Source organism: Sciurus vulgaris (genome assembly GCF_902686455.1).
Source record: "Sciurus vulgaris genome assembly, chromosome: 15".
Classification (NCBI taxonomy): Eukaryota; Metazoa; Chordata; class Mammalia; order Rodentia; family Sciuridae; genus Sciurus; species Sciurus vulgaris.
Window position 1 is genome coordinate 89056978 of NC_136476.1, and position 21265 is coordinate 89078242.

Sequence of the window (21265 nt, forward strand, 5' to 3'; positions counted from 1 at the left end):
TGACCATTGAACTCAGCCAGCAGCTCAGAAGAGTGGGGTTGGAGAACTCGGTAGAGTTCAGCTTGCTGGGACAGGGGGCACGGTGGGTGACTGGCGGGAGGCCCATGGAGGGTTCCAATGGCATGAAGCTCAGGATGGGAGGTGATGACCCTGTGCAGTCAGTCATCTCTGCATGCTGATGACCTTGTGCTGTCAGTCATCTGTTCATGGTGATGACCCTGTGCTGTCAGTCATCTGTGCATGGTGATGACCCTGTGCTGTCAGTCATCTGTGCATGGTGATGACCCTGTGCTGTCAGTCATCTGTGCGTGGTGATGACCCTGTGCTGTCAGTCATCTGTGCGTGGTGATGACCCTGTGCTGTCAGTCATCTGTGCGTGGTGATGACCCTGTGCTGTCAGTCATCTCTGCATGGTGATGACCCTGTGCTGTCAGTCATCTGTGCATGTTGTCCTCTGGTGTCCACCATGAGTTGACCCCAACCTCCTGCCATCCCATCTCATGACAGTATTTATCGTCAATAAACCTTGACCTTCTGCCTTTTGTCGTGTCTGGCATGGGTTGACCTCTGTCCTACCTTCTGTCCACCATAGGATGACCCCAACTTCCTGCCCGCCACTGTCCACAACCAGTTGAATGTAACCGTGTGTAAGAAGAACCCTCTGGAAGAGAACGCAGTAGAATCCAGCCCCCGGGACACGGCAGGCGACTGCAGGAGGCCCCTGGGAGCTGCAGTGGCACTAGCACAGGATTTGTAGTGGCAGCCCTGTGCTGTCAATTATCCGAGCATGTCCTTCCCTGACTTTTCAAAGACTGAAAATACATGCCCATGTCACACGTAGATCCAAGGGTCACACACAAGGTGTCGAGGGTGTGGTCGAAAGAACAAGGGACAGAGAACCCCCCCCCCCCCCCCCGGTCTGGGGTGGCCAGCTGCTCACTGGTCTCTGGTCCTAAAGGGCACGGGCCCCGCCCTCCCCAGCCCTGGGAGGACAGGCTTCCTGCTCAGCAGCACCTTCTGAGCTGGGGTCAATCCTGCCACATGCCAGCACTCAGGACACCCCAGGGGTTATTAGAGAGTGCTTATTAGTATTGTTTAGCCAGTACCCGGGCCAGAGGGGCACAAAGATGCCATTGTGGGTCCAGCACCTGATTCCAGAGCTGAGGCCAGCTGGGACCTTGGACAGGTACCCAGGCCTAGGAATGGTGGGGTCTGGAGGGGAAGGTGAAGCTCTAACTCCAGGGTGGGGGACAGCTGGGCAGAGGCAGCAGAGCAGCATCCAGGGGGGCTCAGGACAAACTCTGAGCAAGGAGGGCACCTGGCCTCCTTGTGCCTCTCCCAAGATTAATCCAGAGGGAACCAGGCTGTCCTGGGGGCCTGGGGTGGTAGAAGGTGACAGGGAGGGGAGAGCCTTCGGGAGCCGGGGGCTCTGAGGACTGAGGTGGAGGGGACGCTGCAGGGTGGGCTCCCCCAGGCCGTGAGGGCAGCTGGCCCTGAAGCCCACTCCAGGGCAAGGCAGCGAGGATCCAACCTCCAGGGAGCCTCGCTGTGCCAGGGAGCAGGGTGCCCATGTCCTGTCAGGGGTCCTCAGACGACCAGAGTAATAGCGGCGAGCGTCCCCTTGTTGGAGCAGAGCCCATGAGCCTCGCAGAGGGCGAACCACGCGGGAGACACGTCTTCATGACCCTGACACGGGCCGGGCTCCTCGTGTGCCCTGAGAAAGCAGTGACCACAGAGCCAAGCCCCTGTCCTGGGGACTCCGGCTGCCACACAGCAGGTGGGCGAGGGACAGAGAGGGGGGATGAACCAGAGGGTAAGAAGTGCCTGGAGACAGTAGAGCTGGCCTCCTGGGAGAATGAGAGGGGTCAGGAGGCCAGGTCACTCCCTAGGGTGGCCTGGAGCCCCTCCGAGGAGGTGAGGGCTAAGCTGACCCTGGTCATGCAATGGCGTCCACGCTCCCGGGCAGCTGCAGGGTGGGGCATCCCTGGCAGGGAAGGGCAAGGAGTGGGGCTCCCGGGTGGGGAGAGCTGGGGCTCTGGGGGCTGGCGGGACAGCCTCGACTTGGAGCGCAGCCCTGTCAGCAGCAGGTGGGACGCCAGTCCCTGGGGAAGACAGGGCCCTCCCTCCCTGGTCCCTGGCTTACCCGGGCCCCCAGCCCACACCCTGCGCTCCGTCCCCTCCAGGCTGGCTGGACCGGGAGCAGCACCTCGGGTGGGGCAGGCATTGAATGGCCTGTGTGTCTTTCCTCTCCAGGTGGCACCAAATTGTTAGTCATGGGATCCCAACAAATCCGACCTTTCCCTCCCTGATGGGTGAGGATTTGGCCCTGACAGACAGGCGGGTGCGTGTGGTCTGTGCCACGTACACACAGGACACTGGCCATGGGGTACATATAGGGCGTCCTGTGAGGAGCCACACAGCCGCGTCCTGACGCCCCAGGTGACCTGCCTTGGCCCTGAGCGAAACCTGGAGATGAAGACGCTGTTCCTGAGCATCATGCTGCTGGGCCTGGTGGCTGCCCTGCAGGCCCAGGACCCCCTGTCCTTCCCCTCAGAGGAGCTAAACGTGAGGCTGGGTGGGCTGGTGGGCAGGGATGGGGGAAATGCCCTGACCCTGTCAGTGGGCAGCGGCTGGGAGCCTGTTGCAGTGGTCACTGAAGGCCAGCTGACCCTGCGCCCCTGCCCTGGGGCTGTCAGAGATGGGATTCCCTGTGCTGGCAGGAGACAGGGCCCTTCCTGGGGACAGGGCTGGCTCAGGGAGAAGGGTCAGGTCAGGGTCCTGCTGAAGTGACCAGGACCTGAGTTCCTCTGAGAACAGGGCCCTCAGGAGTGAAGCTCATCCTGGTCCCTGAATAGAACGGCTCCTGGGGGCAGAGCCCTCCACCTCTGTGGGTCCAGGAGCCCCGAGTGCTTGTCTTCCTACTGAGCGCCGGGAGCAGACCTGTGGAGGCCAGCCTGTCTGGGGGCTCAGCCGGGCTCTGGGGGTCCCCTGGGCAGTTGGTACCTGGGTGGGGGGTCATGCAGAGTCTGGGGGGCCGTGGTGTGCTCATGGCTTGACCTCCGCAGATCACAGGGACCTGGTACACAAAAGCCATGGTGGTCAACACGAGCCGAGTACCAGGGTGGAAGAGGCCCAGGAAGGTGGTCCCCATGAGGGTGACATCCCTGGAAGATGGGACCTGGGAGGCCAAGACCACCCTCCTGTGAGTGCAGCCCACTGCAGGGCCCTCGAGCCCCTTGTCCTCCCCTCCCGCTTCCACGTATTGGGTGCAATCAACAGTAAGTCCCCTGACTTTGATGGGACCGAGTCCAGGCCGCATCCTAAGGCTCTGGCAGGGCTGGGGTGGGATGCTCAGTGTCACCTGGTCAGGGCTGGCCCAGCAGGGGAGCTGAGCTTGGCTCAGGAGCCGGTCCTGAGAGCAGCTGCCCGTGAACCTCCTGATTTCCAGGATTAATGGTCGGTGCCTAGAGAAGAAAATTACACTGCAGAAAACAGAGGAGCCGGGCAGATACAGAGCCTGTGAGTCCTCCTGCCCGGAAGCTCCCGAGTGGCGGGGTCCCTGTCCACCTCCCAGGAGGGGCTGCCTCTCCTTCCCAGGGGCCTTGTGCCTCTGACCCCAGACACCAGGTGTCACACGCTGTCCCCAGCAGGGACTGACTGGGCAGTGGCTCCCTCTGGGTGGCCCTAGCTCTTGACCTTTAGGAAACTGAGGACTGGAGATCCTGGACATGGGGCAGGGCAGCTGCCCAGGCCAGGGCCAAGCTCCACCCTCCAGATCCTCCAGCCTCCAGCATCTGGACTCCACAGCTGGCTGGCACCTTCCCTGGCTGGGGCAGCGGGGCTCCCAGGTGACAGGTGACAGTTGAGGCTCTTCTTCAACGTGGTCTCCAGGGTATTTAAAATAGGTGTGAGGACACTAAAGAGCTGCTTCCTCTGTCCAGCCTCAGTCCACCACAAGGGGTTCGTATTGGTAGAGGAGCTGCCTGAGCAGGAGCACTATATCTTCTACTGCCAAGACCAGGGCCCGGGGAAAACGCCTGGTGCTGTCAAGCTCATGGGTGAGCGTCCCCGGGAGAGCCTGTCTCCTGCCCATGGTCCCCCTCCCAAAGCTGGAGGACACAGCCACACCCTGGAACCAGGCACTACGGCCCCTGGGCTGGCCTCGCATGCTGGGCACTGTGTGCTGCCCGTGCAGACTGAGCTCTGAAGTGGGAAGTGGTGGGCTGGGGGGACCGTCAGGGACAGGGGCAGGCGAGGCCCTCAGCTTCCTGACCACTCACAGGGGCTGCAGCCACTACGGCTGCCATGTGCCCCGGCTCAGTGTTTAGGCCTCAGGAGAGTCAGCTTGAGGGGGAGTGTCCTGCAAAGAGCTACATGGGCCCCTCCAGGGTCAGGGGACAGCCCTGTGCCTCTAGGACGTGGGGTGCTACCAGGTCAGGGGCCTGCCTCTGAGGCCTGTCCACTCAGGGCAAGGCCCTGGATGCCTTCGATGGCCCTGTCCTCACAGCCTGTGTGCCCAGCACCCCTCAGCTCACCTGGTCCCTCCCCCAGGGAGGACCCCGGAGGAAAACCTGGAGGCCCTGGAAGAATTTAGGAAATTCACACAGCGCAAGGGACTGTTGGCCAAGGACATCTTCACACCTGAGCTGACAGGTGAGGGCTGGGCTCTGTCTGTGTCCCTGCAGTGCATCCTCTGTGACCCCCACGTCCCTGCACCTCCAATTCATCTCCATGTCCCTGCGTGCCTCTCTGTGTCCCCATGAGCTCAGCCCCTCCCAGGGACACGGGGGCCCTGCTGGTCTTGGTCATGGGAGGTTGGAGCTGTGGGCGGGACGGGTTCTGCACCCTGTCCTGGCGCCTCCTCACCCTGGGTTTTCCTGTTTTTGCAGAAACCTGTGTTCCCGAGCAAGAGTAGGGTAAGTGAGCTCCGGGAGGATGCTGGGAAAGCCCAGAGTCCTGGGCTCCATCTTCTCTGCCTCCTCCCATCCACCCAAGCAGGGGAGTCCCCGCCTGGCCAGGCAGGGGTGATCCCTCAGGTATTGGACTGAGCACAGTCCCAGGACGCTTGGCAAGTCCTTTCTTCTACCAGCAAGGGTCAGTCCCATCGTCTCCCACACCCTGGCTCCCTGATCTACTCTCCACTCGGCCGTCCACCAAAGACCTGGACGGTCATGGAAGTCTGGGCTGGCTCTTGGCCAGGGGCTGCCCATCAGGTCTCCCCACAGCCTGGGGAAGGAAGGACTTGGACCTGAAATCTGCGCAGCCTGCAGCCCTGCCCCTGCTCCTCCCATGGAGGGCCCCTCCTCAGCTCCTCCTCTTGTCCAGGAGCCACCTGGGTCTGCACACCCTGAGCCCACCCTGCCACTGACAGAGCCTGCGCCTGCCCGGAACGCCCTTCCTGCTGGACCACCCTCCTCCTGGACCGCCCTCCTCCTGGACCGCCCTCCTCCTGGACCACCCTCCCATGCAGCCATGGTCCCCATCCCTCCTGACTCCAAATAAAGACCTTCAGCACCACTCAGCGCTTGGCGTGTCTGAAGGGGCCTGGCAGTGGCTCCCTCTGGCTCTGCTAGGATGGAACCATGGGGATCTGGGGAGAGGTTGGGCCCGGCAGGGGTCAGACCCCAAGGCCCACAGCATCTGATGGGCCTGTAGGGCCAGTGCTGTCCTGAGGTCCCCTCATGGGCCAGTGCCCGAGTGTCCTTGGAAGATGCTGGGCCCCGTGCAGGAGCATCTGGGAAGTCCCTGGGTGGGCAGGACTGGGGAGACATCGTGTCAGGGCTGCAGATGGAGCTAGGTCCCTGGCTCCTGCATCAACAGGGGCCTCAAGGGATCCTGCAGGGTGGGACTTGAGCAGCCTCAGCTCAGGGCAGGTGAGGAGGGAAGGTGTCAGCACCTCCCTCGTCACCCCTCAGGCAGACAGAGCCAGGCACAGCCTCCCCTGGTCTGCTCCCTCACCCTGCCCTCCCGTGGTTGTCCAGGGCCTGGTCTGTGTGAACACTGGGACCACAGACCACAGGGGGCCATATTGAGCCAGGAGATGATTCACACAGCCCCAGAAATCACACCACAAGGGACCCTGCTTCCCAGAACGAGCCTGCAGCACACATGTCTTTCTCTGAGGGGCCTGTGATGGTCAGCCACCTAACCATCACCTCAGTGGCCCCTTAGCCCCACTCCCAGTCAGTCCTGTCCTCCCCTTCCCCCCACTTCCTGCCTCTGCCTGGCTCCTGGTGGGGACTGCTGGGTGGCCCTGCAATGCAGCTCCTGCAGGTGCCAGGTGGAGCCCGAGCCAGCCTGGACGTGCAGAGGGCAACCAGCGTGACCCTGCATGAAGCCTCCCACAGCCCAGCTCTGCAGTCAGTTACAGAAGGGTCAGGACCCACGTGAGCACACAAGAAAACAGGAACGCTTCCCCATCTCAGCTGGAAAGGACTTAGGATGTACCTAAGCAAAGGGGCTACTCAGTGGAGAAGGTGGAGATCTGACTGTAAGTGGAAATGCAGGTGTAGAGGTCAGCCGTGGGACTAAGGCCCAGGAGGCAGCATGGGGCCTGTCTTGGGCGTCTGTCCAGCTTCCCTGCCCCATCCGCCACGTTGTCTGAAGGAGTTAAAATTTAAGTGCCCATAATTAAAGCACAGAATCTGTAGTCTAGCAAATGAACTTAGGAAAAGAAACAAAGAGGGCCAGGCCTGAGGCCTGAACATACCTAAACAAGCCTCAAATAAGACTGCCAAAGCATCAAAAACTAACTGGCCATGGAGGATAAACAATCTCCACAAGGCCGTGCACCATCTGGTGTCACCCACTTTCCCCCTTCTTCCCTTTTCTTTAAGGTTAGCTTGACCCCTGCTAACCAAAATACACTGCCCTACCACATTGCTGGAATGTCAATTTGCACGTACTACTTGCTGATGTAATCAGTGTAGTCATGTGCCCGCTTATGTTGGAATCAGCCAATTATGTGTACCCGCGCCAAACTCCCTAACTTTTCCTATATAAACCCCTGATTTCTGAGCCTCGGGGTCAACTCCTCTATCTCCTGCGTGAGATACGTGTTGGCCTGGAGCTCCGTTATTAAAGTGCCTCGTGCTTTTGCATCAAGCCGGTCTCTCGTGTTTCCTGGAGCGCGCCATCCTGAGACTCGAGTAAGGGTCTTCCTTTTGGGGGGGTCCTGCAGTCCATTTTCCTGTGATGACAACGCCTCCCTCTGGACATCCCAACCTGGCCTGAAGTTCCGCCCAGTGCCCCCAGCTGCCTGTGGTGGACGTCCAAGGACAGAAGCCAGGCCAGTCTCCCCTGGGCCCTGGAATTCCACCGAGTAGGGAGCCGCTAGCGCTGCCCAGGAGGACACGGACCCCCCTGGCCCATCTCTAGTCTCTGCAGCCCCCTGCAGCCTTCCCAGGGCGACCTGTCCAGCTTAGCCTCCTCCTCCTCCACCCCTCCAACACCCCAGGGTCCCTCTCTGCTCATGTCAGCCAGAACCTGTGCCTGTTCCTCTTGACCTCGGGACCCTCAGAGACGCCTGACACCCACAGTGTTACAGGGAGCTGTTCCGAACACGTCAGGAAACGCACCCAAGCCAAAGCGCAAGCAAGTGACCTGCTCTGTGGCTTAAAGCGAGAAGCCCCAGGTGGGAGTGGGAGCGAGGAGCCTGTCTTCCTCCTTTCCAGGTGGCCTCTTAACACGGACACCCAAGGCCTGGAGATGCTGGGGCCACACGGGTCCCCTGATGCTGCTGGTCCACCAGGGCTGGGGACAGAGGGCCTGGGCAGAGTCCCTGGACTCAGGCATCGCCACCCCTGGGGCACATTGTTTTACCTCTGTAGCCTCATCTGTGAAATGAGGCCACGAGTGTGCCCACCGCACAGGTAGCTGTGGGGACTCACGGGCATGCTCGTAGGCGCGCGCACACACACACACACACACACACACACACACACACACACACCTGCCTGGCCCGTGCGCATGATCGTGCCGGCTGTCTGAGATTGTATGTGTGGACACACTCCTCACTGGCTCAGTGAACCAGGTAGCACACTGCTCTGGTCCTGGACTGGCCACAAGTGGCCTCAAGGGCAGTGTGGCTGACACACCAGCTCCTGCAGCAAAGGCTTCAGGGCCCCCAAGTGGGCAGTACCCACCTCCCAGCAAATCCCATGACAGCAGACATCCCTCTCCTTCCCAGGAGTGACAGGGTCCCTGGGGTCTGAAGAGCCAAGCAAGAACGTTCACCTTAGAGAAGTCCAGACCTCCAAAGAATGGATTCTAGAGCTCTGGCATGACCCCTCAAGCCCCAGGGGCGGACGCACCCCAAGCAGAGGAGCAGCAGGGCAGGGTGCGGGAGTCAGGGGGGGCTCTGGGGCTTGGTGCATGTAGCTGCCCACCCTTTGAAGTCAAGAAGTACATGGCGGGGTCTGTTCTGGAGGCTTGGCCACCACGTGGCCCACGGCACATACCACACATATGCTCACACACACAAACACTTCACATGCACATAGGTACACATGCACATTGACACGGGTGAGGAACAGAAAGTCTGGGGGTCCTTTTCCAGAATAGGGCATTCAGTGTTAAATGTAAAACTCCTGGGGACACAGGAAAGGCAGCAGGCAGGGAGGGCGGGATGCACGTGACCTGCAGGTAACGGGAGGGTAAAGATGCACGGCCCCTTGACGGACAGGAGGGGCCCCTGACCAGCAGAGACAACTGCCTACGTGCCAAAGGCACTCCCTCCACGGGGACTCTCCAGCCACATGAGAACAGAGGGAGGTGGGGACAGCTGAAGTACAGCCCAGTAGGAGACACTAAGACCTAGGTGACGACAGGGTCCCACAGTACTCAGCCTATGAGGAACCAGGGGACCTTGTGCTCTCAGGGATAAAGTGCTGGTTCTCAGTGCCCTGGCCGTGCCTGCTCCCCAGACACTGATCTCGAGAGACTGTCAGTAAAGCCTGGGTTTTGCCCTCTCAATCACAGGGTTTGGACAGATGAGTGTGTTTCTCACACATGTACACACACACACACACACACACACACACAGACACACACAGAGAAACACATGCACAGACACAAGCCTTAGACGTGCACACCCATGCAGAGACGAAGATACACACGTGGGAACAGCCATACACAAGCATGTGCACGTTCACAGACACACCCACGCGCAGTCACACCCATTCAGACACACAAGCACACCCATACACAGGCACAGGAGCAAGACCTTTCAGGAGCACTTTGGTGCCGGGCAAATGAGAGGCGCGCAGCAGAGAGCAGGCAGGACGTGGCAGTGGCCTGTCTCCTGAGCCTGGCGCAGGGAACCTGCGTCTGGGAGGAGGGGGCTTGGGAGCTTCCAGAGGCCGAGCTGGCAGCTGATGGGACAGGAGCAGGGGGAGAGAGCCAGCGAGGTCTCCAGGGCGCTCGGGGTGCAGGTGGAAGACAGGGCGTGGTGGGGAAAGAGCAGCTCAGCTCCCGGGGCCGGGGCTGCGGGGTGTCATCGCCCAGCCAGGGCAGGCGTGTGGGGAGGGGCTGGATGCCGAGCTGGAGCTCAGGGTTGGGGACAGACGGGGAGGGACAGAACCTGCTGTTGGTGGGAACTGGGCCTGGCCTGGGCCAGAGACCCCGCGGAGTGCATCGGGACCGGGGTGGGCAGACGCCCAGGGAGGGAGGCACAGGGGCCTTGCTGCTATCCCTGGCTCCAATTCCCAGCGGTCACTTCCCCTCTGATAACATTCTCCCTCTGGATGGCTTCCTCAGAATGGCTCAAGTGACGTCAGTCACGCTGGCTAATTACACAAATTAGCTCCGTACTGTCCTTTCACCTCCGTCCAAACAAAACAGTGCCATCGACCCTGTGGCTCTGGAGCCTCAGAGCAGGTGAGGCGGGCGGGTCCTGCCTCCTGGGCAGCCCAGCACGGGATAAAAGGTGGCTGGCAGCAGGAGCGCAGAGGACACCTGGAGACCATGTGGCTGCTCCTGCTGACCGTGGGGCTGAGCCTGCTCTCTGCGGTGCGAGCCCAGGAGGAGAGCCATGACGTGATCACTCCTGCCCACCCTCAGAAGGTGAGAGCTCGGGAGGCTGGCCGAGGGACCCGGAGCTCTGAGGTCAGGTACCCAGACCCGTCTTAGTCCTGTTGATCAGAGCTACGGGCAAAGTCACCTGGTCCCTTCACTAGTGAGGCCGAGCCATGGGATGCCCAGCTGTGCCATGTCCACTCCCTGCAGGATGGTGCTGTGTCTTCCTGCCCAGGGTCCCCTGACCTTGGGGTCTCTCAGCCTGCTCCCGAGGCCCCCTGGGCTGGCTGTGTGTCTGTTGACTTCGTTTCTGCTCGTCCATCACTGCTTGGAAGGCACTTGGCCTATTTCGGGCCTTGATGTAAACGTGAGGCCCCTATTAAAATGTCACATTTCACCACCAAACATGTCACAGACCAGAAATCCACAGCACTGTGGGGCAACAGCGTCCACCAAAGTCCTGGTGAGGCCCTGCCCTGATCCCTGACCCTCAGGGTTCTTCACAGCCTCCCTCCTGGAGACCCCTGTTCCTCTCGTTGGTCACATGGACACCCAGGCCATGAAGCAGGGCCCTAGGTTCCCACACTTCCTCACCCACTGCACCTCCTACCCCACCACCCACCGGGAGCTGGTCAGCTGCCAGTCACAGTCTTGTTCTCCCCCATCTGGGGACCTGAGTGCCTTCTCTGTGCCTCTCCCTGGTGAACACCAGTGTCTGGGCCTCCCTTTCCTCCACCAGGGAGCAGGGCTACTTCGATCCTGTAGTCCTCAGGCTCTGGGCCCATGGTGCCTCACCTCTGGCCTGGGAGATTCCTGAAGCAAGGATAGTGAACCCAGGAGTCCCAGAGAGGAGGCAGAAGCTGGGGCTGGGTCCACCCAGCCCCAGGGACACTGCCCTGCCATGTGTGTGTGTCATCAGGACGAAAGTGCCTTTGGTCTTAGGGCAAAGGGCTTGGCGACAGCAAGGTTTAGAGGATGTGGGGCGCTCCGTGGTGCCTGGAAAAACGCAGGTCTGGTCACACGATCAGGATTCCACCCCAGGACTGGGGATATAGCTCAGTTGGTAGAGTGTTTGCCTCGAAAGCAGAAGGCCCTGGGTTCAAATCCCCAGCACCGCAAAAAAAAAAAAAAAAAAAAAAAAAAAAAGATTCCACCCCATGTTGCTTGATCATTTAGTAAAAGGATGGATGGATGGATGGATGTGTGGGTAGATGTGTGGACTTATGCATAACGGGGGAACAGGTGATGGCCAGGTGGAGGATGGATAGACGAATAATGGATGGGTGATGGATAATGGGTGGATAATGGATGGAAAGATGGATGGGCAGCTGAGTGGAGGAGTAAGTAGACGAGTGCTGTGGTGGATAATGGATATATGTGTGGAAGAAAAGGTGAATGAATGGAAGTATAGTTAGACATATGTATGGCGGGTGGTTTGAAGGGTGAGTGGAAGTGGTGGACGGGTGGATGGTGAATGGCTGGCTGGCTGGATGGATAGAGGGATGAGTGATGACGAACAGCTGGGTAACACATAGAGGGTGGGTGGGTGTGCTGGTGGGTGGAGGGATGGAGGGATGGAGGGACATCTGTCGGGCCCTCAGAGTCGAGCCCTCCTCACCGTCACCAGGAGCTCCGTGCACAGATGCTCCTTCCTCCCTTTCAGCTGCGGCTCAGTGAGGGCCCGGTTCTGACCAGCCTGGAGCCTCCAGTGCTCTCCTCTTGGTTGCCCACAAGCCCACTTCCTTTGGGCAGCAGGGTAGTGGCAGCTCCTGTAGGAATTTCACAGCAACGTTCCCATGGGTCAACTTCCTCTGCTGGCCACCTGGGAAGGCTGGGGACAGCTTGCCGACCCTTCCCTGCACTGAGAGAGGAGAACTTCTTTCCAGACCCTCTTCTGCCTCCCGGGTCTTCTCTCACCTGTCAGATCTCTTCCCCTAACTCCTGCCAAATGTCCCAGCTCTTTCCTCGTGCTGTGCTCCCTGCTCAGGCGCTGGCCAGTGCGGACTCATCTCTGCTCAGCTCCTCCTTCCTTCCCTCTCTTTCATACCCCCGACCCCAGCACTAATTGCAGACATCTCCCCCCACCCCACCAGCTTTTAGGAGAGTGGTATATAATCCGCTGGGCTGGGACCATCCCCATACCCAGGGAAAAGCGGCTGGAGCCCCTGCCTCCCTTCAACTTTGTGCTGAACCACAACAGGAAGCTGGAGTTCAGAATGCACATCCGGTGAGTGGCCTTTCCCCTCTTCAAGCCACCGCTCTCTAACTGGCCACTAGACTCAGGCTTTACCCTGACTGCAGTCTGGAGGTGGGCGACAGCCCGTGAGGTTGGTTTTAACTTCCAACCTTCGTGTGGTGGTCATGAGGACGGTGGTGACAGGAGGGAACGGTGTCCTGGCTGCTGCCCTGGGAGGCTGTGGTGCGGGCACTGCAGAAGCCCAGCCCTGCAGGCGGGGCTTAGGCTTCTCCAAAGAGCTAGGAAGGGCCCAGCTGGCATCGACTTCACGCTGGCTGCCACAGAGGCAGGCAGGGACCTTGGAGGCATCTTCTCCGCAGGACACGTGGCCGGTGCCACCCTCTCACCCACCTGCAGGCACAGTGGTGTGAAGAGCGGGAGAGGCTGCCGCACGCCTCCAATGGCGGCTCACAGCCCACCCAGGGTCCTGCCCGCCCTCGTCCACAAGCGAAGCCGTGCTCCTGTCTGGCAATTCTGAAGGTCCTCAGTGAGGGCTCCAGGCGGGCGAGCCGGCCATGGACGTGTGCAGTGTTGGTGGTCCAGAGCTCAGGAGGCACAGGCTCAGGGAAGGGGCCCCGAACATCCTGCAGCCTGAGCCGCACTCCAGGGCTGAGTCCTGCGGGGGAGCTTGCACACTGGCTGCAGGCCCCGAACCAGTGTCCGTGTCGGGGTGTGCACAGGGCATCTGGGGAGGCCCTGGGATCACGAGCCCTCAGAGGTGGTGGCAGCAGGGTGGGAGGTGGCAGCAGAAGCAAGGTGGGCTAGAGTGGCGTGAAACCACACTCTGGTTTTAGCACATACAGGTCAGAACCCAGGCCAGGTCCTTGGTGCCTCGGAGGGACTGAGGGGGCAGACGGGGCCCACAGCTGCCTCTGTCTTCCAGCAAGCCGAGCGGGTGTCAACTGCTCAAGCTGCCCTTTGCCACGTTGTACACCCCAGGGAACTACACCACCTGTAAGTGTCCCTCGTGGCCCTGCAGGCTGGGCAGGCGGGTTTCCCATACACCACCTGTAAGTGTCCCTCGTGGCCCTGCAGGCTGGGCAGGCGGGTTTCCCATGCACCACCTGTGAGTGTCCCTCGTGGCCCTGCAGGCTGGGCAGGCGGGTTTCCCATGCACCACCTGTGAGTGTCCCTCGTGGCCCTGCAGGCTGGGCAGGCGGGTTTCCCATGCACCACCTGTGAGTGTCCCTCGTGGCCCTGCAGGCTGGGCAGGCGGGTTTCCCATGCGATCCACTCAGCTCTCACTGTCCCTGGGAACCCGACTCCTGCTCTGGGAGGAGCTTCTGCTTTCAGTGCCAAGTCCCCAGCCATCCCAGCAGGTCCCAAATGCTGGTGAGATGCTCTTACCTTCTCCAAGTCCCAGGGCTAACTGCACCCGAATCTCCCAGATCCCAGATCCCTCCTGACATCTGAGTCCCCTCCCCGCCTCTTCCAGGCACCAAGACACCTCCCTTGAGCCCCCAGACCCCAGAAATCCAAACCCTCCCTGACCCGTGTCCTTCCAGGGTGGAAACACCTGATCTTCATCTGGCTGCTCACGCCCAGGAGCTACGGGGTCGCCTACTTCGAAGACAAGATGAATAACCAGGAAGTAAACATGATGATGCTCTTCAGTACGCGCCCCGTTCATGCCCCCTGTGTGCCTGCGGCGCGCACCTATGGGCCGTGTGCCTGTAGGCACGTTGAGGTTGCGTGCGCGTGCACATGTGGGTGCCTGCTGTGTTCATCCACGCCGTCCACTGCTCATGGTCACTTCCAACTGACCCAGGCCATCGGTCCAACGTTCCGTCCTCCTCTTTCAGCCCGCCCCTTCTCCACCCCGGCCTCAGCTTACACAAGTGGCAATCCCATGTCACTGCCCTTGTGTCTCTGCCCCCTGCGCTCTGCTCCTTCCACGGCCCTGGCCAGGGGAAGATTCCAGTGTGGGAAGACAGGTCCTGGTCTGAGACAGGGAGAAACCCGAGTGGGTGAGGGCCGCTTCCCGTTCAGATGGTGACTGAAGGAGGAGTGAGGCCTCCCTGCCCTCCAGGGCCCCTGGGATTGTCAGAGCCCATGTGCCGGAAAGTGCCCCAGGCCCCTGTCCCCACCCCCACCTTCCCGGCCCACCCTCACCCCCCTCCCTGCAGGCCGCACCCTGGATGAAGACCCGGAGGCTCTGAGTCTGTTCGAGGAGTTTGTGAAGAGGAAAGGTCTGAAAGAGGCAGACATCGTCACCCCTCCGCAGGCTGGTAACCAGGGCTCTCCCCTCTCCTTCCTTCACCGCAATCTCCGCTCACTGGGGATGGGCCTTTGGGTCTCTTTCCTGCTGTGAGGTGGTGACCACCCCCCCACCCCTTGTCTCTTTCTGGGTCTGCAGAAGCCTGTGAGTTGCCCAGAGAGTCCTAGACAGGGAGGGGCTGCAGACCACCCAGCAGGGCGAGCTGGGGACCCTGGGCAGAACTCTGAGGGCGGAGGACCTGCTCAGCCAGGGCCCTGCCCCTGCTCTGAGCTCACCCCTCCCAGTCTTGATTAATAAAGGCGATTATTCCCGTACGAGTGGTGGTCTGGCTGATGCAGCTTCGTCTCACAACTGAGCCCCCAGCCTCACTGCCGAGCGACACTCCCTCCAGCCCTTCTCTGGTGCCTCTCTGAGTGCAGTGTGGGTCTGCCCGTGCGGAGCTGGCCCGCAGGTGGGGAGCCCCATGCTGGCTGTGGCCTGTCCCTTCCCCTCTGGACTGATCGCCTGCCTCTGGCTGATTGTTCCTCTGCTGTCTCACATGCTCACCACACAGGACTCTGCCCCAAACAGTACTGCAATAGTTCTGCCTTCTCTTGACGTGAGGTTTCTGGATTATCCCAAGGTCCTTTTTTTTTTCTGATTTTCTTCTTATTTGCAGTAGCTCTTAGTTGAATTTGCCTTTCCAGTTACAGACTCATGTTAGTTATGAATTACACATTGATCTGTTTTTTGTTAGCGCAATGAAATACCTGAGGCTCTGTGCTTGATAAAGGAAAAAGGTTTGCCCGTCTCAGTTAGCTCAGGGGCCCTGTGTCCACCTCAGCACAGCTCTCGGAAGGCCTCCAGGTGTGTGGGAGGTCCCATCGCCTCACAGGAAGCCAGGAGCAGTTAGGGACACAGGCGCACTTTTTGTTTCCATACTGGGAATTGAACCCAGGCCCTCTTTTGAGCTAAGCACCAGCTGGCCCTGTGACAACCTGCTCGCAAGAGCGCTCAGGGGCCACGAGAACTACTTTCACCCTTCCTGCCAAAGATTCCACCTCTCCCTGGCTGCACCTGAGGACCAAATTCCCCCACCTGGACTGAAGGCCAAGCCACGCCCACACCCCCCGGCCACAGGGAGCGCTCCCCCCTTTCCCGCTTGCCTTCTGAGAGCAGGGGGCTACTCCCTGCTCCCACGTGGCCTCAGGCCGTGGGTCAGGAGGGGAAGCAGTCTGTGGGAGCCGCCCCAGCTGCTCAGGTGGGGGAGGCAGGTGAACTTGCAGGAAGGACAGGGATTCTGGGGTCGGTCTTGCTGCCCTGAAGGTCAGGCTGGACGTGGCCAGAGCCCAGCGACCAGCCCATGTCCCACTGCCCTGCAGGGCTCAGGGTCTGGGTGGAGGTGAGTGAAAGGAGCAGACTTGGATGTCTGACGAATAAATGGCCAGCCCCTAGTGGACGGCAAGCCAAAAAGACACGAGTGTCACGAGAGCACTGCACCAGGGAGATGAGACTCCCTCTGGACCAGAACTGGAAACAAGCCGTTTTGCCGTCCTGTAGAGCACTCTTAATTTTACAATTTGCGCGTTCCACCTTATGTGGGAATAATTATCAGTATTGCAAGCCAGTTTGTTCGGCTCTCTGTCATACCAATCAATCATATAACCTAGGGTCCAGGTTGGCCCCGACGTCGTCCCCCGACTTACGTCCTCGTTCCACCAGCCCATGCACCATCTGGAGTCCCACTACCTCTGCAGCTGGCCTCCAGCGTCCACCACCCATGCAGCTCCCAGCGTTTCCGCGGCCACTGCTTCGGCCGACCTAGTCGCACCGTAGCCTGACCGCTCTTAGACCAGGTTCCCCGGTCGTGGCATTCGGAGGTTCCCGCGCAGATGTTGGGCCAGAGTAATTGAGGCTTATTCTTAGTAGGTTATTGGTTGGGTTTGGACCTATTACCAATTTGGATCCTGCCGACTACGCCAACTGTCGCGAGCGGCAGAGGCGAGTGACTAGAACTTGGCTCCAAACAAGATGGCTTTATCTGATACACTCGGGATAACACAAACCTTAACATTCCTAACATCACACATCGATCAAATCGAATGGCAAATAAACACACCTCAATCAAATAGCCCAGAGTCCTCTCTGCCTTGTTGGTTCCGACGACCCCGAATGCGACGTTATCTTAGTCTGAGAGAAGACGACGGCTGGTCTCGGAGCTCCCTCCGGCCGGTGGTCTGAGGATGGCAGGCTCCGCTGGCCGTGAAGCCGTCAGAGCAGCGGAGTCTCGACGGATGGATGGTCGATGGGGCTCCCAAACTGGCTGACGTGGATGTGTAGGAGATCTGGGCTGAGCCGAGGAGCTGTCTGAGGGGTGCGTTTATATACCCTTCTTCTTGGCTTGTTTCCAATTCTGGTCCAGAGGGAGTCTCATCTCCCTGGTGCAGCGCTCTCGTGACACGTCTTTTTGGCTTGCCGTCCACTAGGGGCTGGCCATTTATTCGTCAGGCATCCAAGTCTGCTCCTTTCAGTGAGAGGCTGGAGGAGAGGGCCTCCTGTTCACAGGGATGGAGCAGGAAGCCAGGATGGTGACTGTCACACCCACAGCATTAAGGGGGTGTCCCCATACCCAGACCTCCCCAGTGCCCCCAGCATGCAGTTCTTCCTTTACCTACTTAGGTGATCTGTGAACCAAAATCCTTGGCCTCCTCCACGGGTTAAGCCAGACCCCTGCCCTGCTGTGCCTCCCCAGATGGGGCTGTCCCCTGTCCTTCCCAGCAGTGAGGACTGAGCAGAGGAAGCCACCTGCTGCCCCCAGCCCTCTTGCTGCTTGTGCTCCGCGCCCTCTGGGGGCCTGCTCTCTGACCGGCTATGGCTGGAGGGTGTGGGTGCCGGCGTCAGCCACTAGGACGTGTGGCAGCCCACCGCTGCTACTGCTGGGGAAGGTCCACCAGTCCATCAGCTACAAAACGGGGAGTTGAGGCCCACAGATCCTGTGGAAAACCTAGAAGAGTGAATACAAACCCCGCCTCAGAATGGAGGCGTTGGAGGGAGCACGAGCCCTGGGTTCCGAAGCAGGCTTTCCAGGGAGAGCAGAGAGGTGCATCTTCCCAAGAGGTTGGGAAGAAGCATCCAAGTGAGGGGAAGAGAAAGAAAAATAGCAACAATTGGGAAATTTACAATCCAGGGGTGCCCATTAATCCATGCCTGCACCTCTGGCCCCAGACAGGAGCGAGGTGGGGCATGGAGGGGTTCAACTTACCTGTCAGAAGCTACTGGAAAAGACTCACAAAACCAAATTCCAGAAGTCACCAATGACCACAGATTGGGAGAACATTAATTAAAAGGAATTATACTTTTACAATATATCCTGACCTTTTTTGCAGGGGGTGGGTACTGGGGATTGAACCCAGGGATGCTTTACTGCTGAGCCACATCCCCAGCACTTTGTATTTTTTATTTTGAGACAGGGTCTCCACAGGTTGCCTTGGGCCTTGCTAAGTTGCTGGGGCCTTGCTAAGTTGCTGAGGCTGGCCTCCAACTCGTGATCCTCTTGCTTCAGCCTCCTGAATTGCTGGGATATACTAACATTTAATAACTCCGGATAGATAGATCTGAAGTCAAATGTAATTGCCCATAAAGATCAGGACAGACTGGAAAATGCAAGCAGAGCGCTGAGGGGCGGATGTCAGCCATGTGCACAGAGCCTGTGCCCGTGTCCAGGTGCCAGGCTGGTGGCTGGTCTCCTGCTCCTTTAGGGAATCCGGGGCAGCTGCACAGTTCCAGGCAGGGCAAGCAGGCAAGGCCTCCCAGCTCTTCAGCAACAGGGAAAATGCCTCCATCCCAACCTGGCAGAGGTCGCACAGTGTGATGCCTCCTCACTGCCACCCACAGGACAGAGGTCATCACTGCCCTCACGGCCCAGGTGGCAGCCGGTCCCTGGACCAGCACTTGGGCCCAAGGACCACCCGTGAGCATGGCGCCTCCTGTCTCCACCCAAGCCTCCCTACACCCCACAGCACAGTCCCCAGAGCCCAGCAGATGGGGACAGAAGAGAAACGGCACAGAGTCAAGTCACACCGAGACCTCTCTGAGCAGCCCGGCTGCAGCAAGGGATCCGTAGAGCAGATTTCTCTGCAGACAAGGGGCCAGTCGGGCAGAGCAGGCCCTCCTGGGAGCTGCCATCTAGGTGTGGCTGCAAGGGTGCGGCAGCATGCTGCCAGGTGGGGACCAGCGGGCAGAGGCGCCCTTGGGCCGCATGGAGGCAAGAAGCCACAGAGCTGGAGGAAGAAACAGGAGGGACAGAAGTGAGCGCAAAACATCCACCGACCTCTACCCGTCTTAAGTTTGAGCTGGTTAACATCCTGTGGATTTCAAATAAAAAGTTAAAATTAAAAAGCAGGGGCTGGGCCGGGGCTCAGTGGTGGAGCGCTCGCCTCGTGCCTGCGCAGCCCTGGGTTCGAGCCTCAGCACCACACACAAGTAAATGAATAAAGGTGTCCTGTCCATCTACAACTAAACATGATTTTAAAGAGGTAAAAAGGAGGCTGCAGACCCTACAATTCAGAACAAACAGAAGCAGATGAATTTGAACTCTGTAAACTGACAATTTCAGAAGGAGAAGTGTTCCAACCCCCCCACCCTCCGTGACATGCTCGGTGGCTACGAGGCACCGTCACTTCCAGGACTGGGTGGTAAACAACCAGGGACAGACATCCTCCTGACGCAGCACTTGGCAGAGGCCCAGGTCAGCCCTCCGTGTGAACTACCTGGTGCCACCAGGCCCCACCCCAGCCACAGTCCCTCAGCAGTGACCCAGCTGATTTGCCCTCGACCCTTTGCAGACAGGGGTCTGGGGCAAGAAGAGCCGGAGAGCAGTCTTCCGTCACCCAGCAGCCAGGCCCCTTCGTGATGACCCTGGCGTTCCTAGAGTCCAGCAGGAAGCAGGTGCTCTGGAGGAGGGAAGGAAGGGCTCATGCCCAGGTGACCACCAGCTGGCCTAGCAGAAGCCAGCCTTTCACTTACAGTTGGAGGAGGAGATAAAGGATGCACATTGTCACCAGGGAACAGAACAAGGAGGCCAGCAGAGTGCAAAGACTTGAGGGGTGGTGAGGAGGGCGTGTGGACTGTGGCATGTTCAAAGAGGTCACAGCAGCAGCAGGGTGCCAAGGACAAGCCCGGGGAGGGTCACGCAGACGTGTGAATCAGCCACCTTCAGGCACGGCATTGGATGTCAGGAGCCTCAGTCTGAGGCTGAGCACACAGCTGTCCGGGATGCAGGACCTCCAGCCAGCCTCCCACCCTGGCTCCCTGGCCAGTGGGCGTCTGGTGGCCCACCCCTCCTCTGCGAGGTGCTTTGTGTCTCCCCAGAAAGGTTTTCATTTTGGCCAAAAGCATTTCCACGACCTTATTCAAAATTACCCAGACCCCTAGGATGTCCCCTCTTCTCCCTGATGGTGGACATTTGTGTCAACCATCTGGTTTTCTGGTTAGTCTTGTTGAGGGAAACAGACTGGCCAAGAAGCAGCCAGCCGCATTCGGAGAGGAGGAGAACTTTATTTTACACCAGCGGGTCCGGAGGAAAACAAAAGCTTCAGATTCTGAGCCCTGACCCACAGTTCCTCACAAGGTTGGCGGGTTATCTGGCGCCATCTTTGAACCCATCCTATCACAAGGGCTTTTTCCTCTTTTCAAAAATATTCCTGATCTCTGCGGCTGACGGCCTGTGCGGGGTCTCTAGCACAGAGCTGCTCTCAGAACAGAGGAGAAAGGCTTGTCCACAGACACGGCTCACGTTCCAGGAGGGAGTAGGCAGATCCTGGGGCAGCTGTTGGCCATGCAGAACCAGGGCCCGAGGTTAACGAGGCTCCCTGGAGAAAGGCTGAGAGAGGGGCGGAACTGACCCTCCCCAGGCCCCGGGCTCTTCCATGATGTCTTGTGATTTCATTTCACAACCAGCTCTGGTTTTGCCGTCACAGTCTGGCTAGAGAGCCACCCACCCTGTTAGTCTCTGGCTTGAAACCAGTCCCCGGCTTCCTCGCCTCCCGCGTTGTTTCCTGGCTCTGCTCCGCGGATTCCGGTCGTCCTGTTAGCTGCTTTCTCCTCCTGGCGCTTAGGTTGGAGCTGCTGTGACGCAGGCTGCTGGCTAGCTGCTGAAGCGAGGCCATCTGCTGCCTGATGCCCGAACCCTGCGCTCTGGCTTCCTCGGGTGCTGCTTAGCTTCATTCTGCATATTTCACTGTATTTTTGTTTTCATTTTTATTCATTTTGAAATGTTTTCTGATTTCCCTTGTGAGGTTCACGCGAGGGTTCTTCAGGTGTGGTTTGTGTAAGTTCCAAATCTTCCCTGTAAGCCCTTTGTACAAGAGGGTGGAGCTCAGCGGTAGATCACTTGCCTAGTGTGGCTGAATACCTAGATCCAGTCCCCAGCACCTCAAAAAAAATTCTTTCTTTTCTTCATCCCAAGGGTAAGGAAGATATTCTGGCAATGAAGTCAAAATTTAAACAACAGTATTAGTAGCATTAATCTCAGCATTTATCTTAAAACCACTCACTCATCTTTGTAATTAAAGTTTCAGAATATTAGTGTGCCCTTCTCAATAGCTTATTTACTGTCCCTGAAGTACAGGAGTTGATCACTGTGTTTACTTGCTGTTCTACCTACTCTGTTGTGCCGTTCCGTAAGAATGTTTTCTGATTTCCCTTGAGAGGTTCACGCGAGGGTTCTTCAGGTGTGGTCTATAAGGTGTTAAAGGATTTTATTGAATGTGTTTGAAGTATTACAAAAGGCAGCTTACTTTTTAACCTACGCAACTTTG

General features: G+C 58.9%; 1 protein-coding gene across 1 annotated transcript; it reads left to right on the top strand.

The window, feature by feature from the left end:
• The first annotated feature begins 9699 nt into the window (after positions 1-9699).
• On the top strand, positions 9700-14772 carry LOC306645045 (lipocalin-1-like). The gene is made up of 6 exons (XM_079112297.1): positions 9700-10062; positions 12108-12241; positions 13134-13204; positions 13756-13863; positions 14377-14478; positions 14607-14772. Exons 1-6 carry the CDS (start codon positions 9964-9966, stop codon positions 14633-14635), a joined length of 543 nt encoding a protein of 180 aa, XP_078968423.1. The 5' UTR covers positions 9700-9963; the 3' UTR covers positions 14636-14772.
• The last annotated feature ends 6493 nt before the right edge of the window (positions 14773-21265 follow it).

Excerpts from the sequence above, each read along its gene's own strand:
- LOC306645045 (XM_079112297.1), top strand. The coding sequence starts at position 9,964 with ATGTGGCTGCTCCTGCTGACCGTGGGGCTGAGCCTGCTCTCTGCGGTG. Across the intron at positions 12,242-13,133 it reads GAGTTCAGAATGCACATCCG|CAAGCCGAGCGGGTGTCAAC; the intron begins GTGAGTGGCCTT and ends TCTGTCTTCCAG. Across the intron at positions 13,205-13,755 it reads CCCAGGGAACTACACCACCT|GGTGGAAACACCTGATCTTC; the intron begins GTAAGTGTCCCT and ends GTGTCCTTCCAG.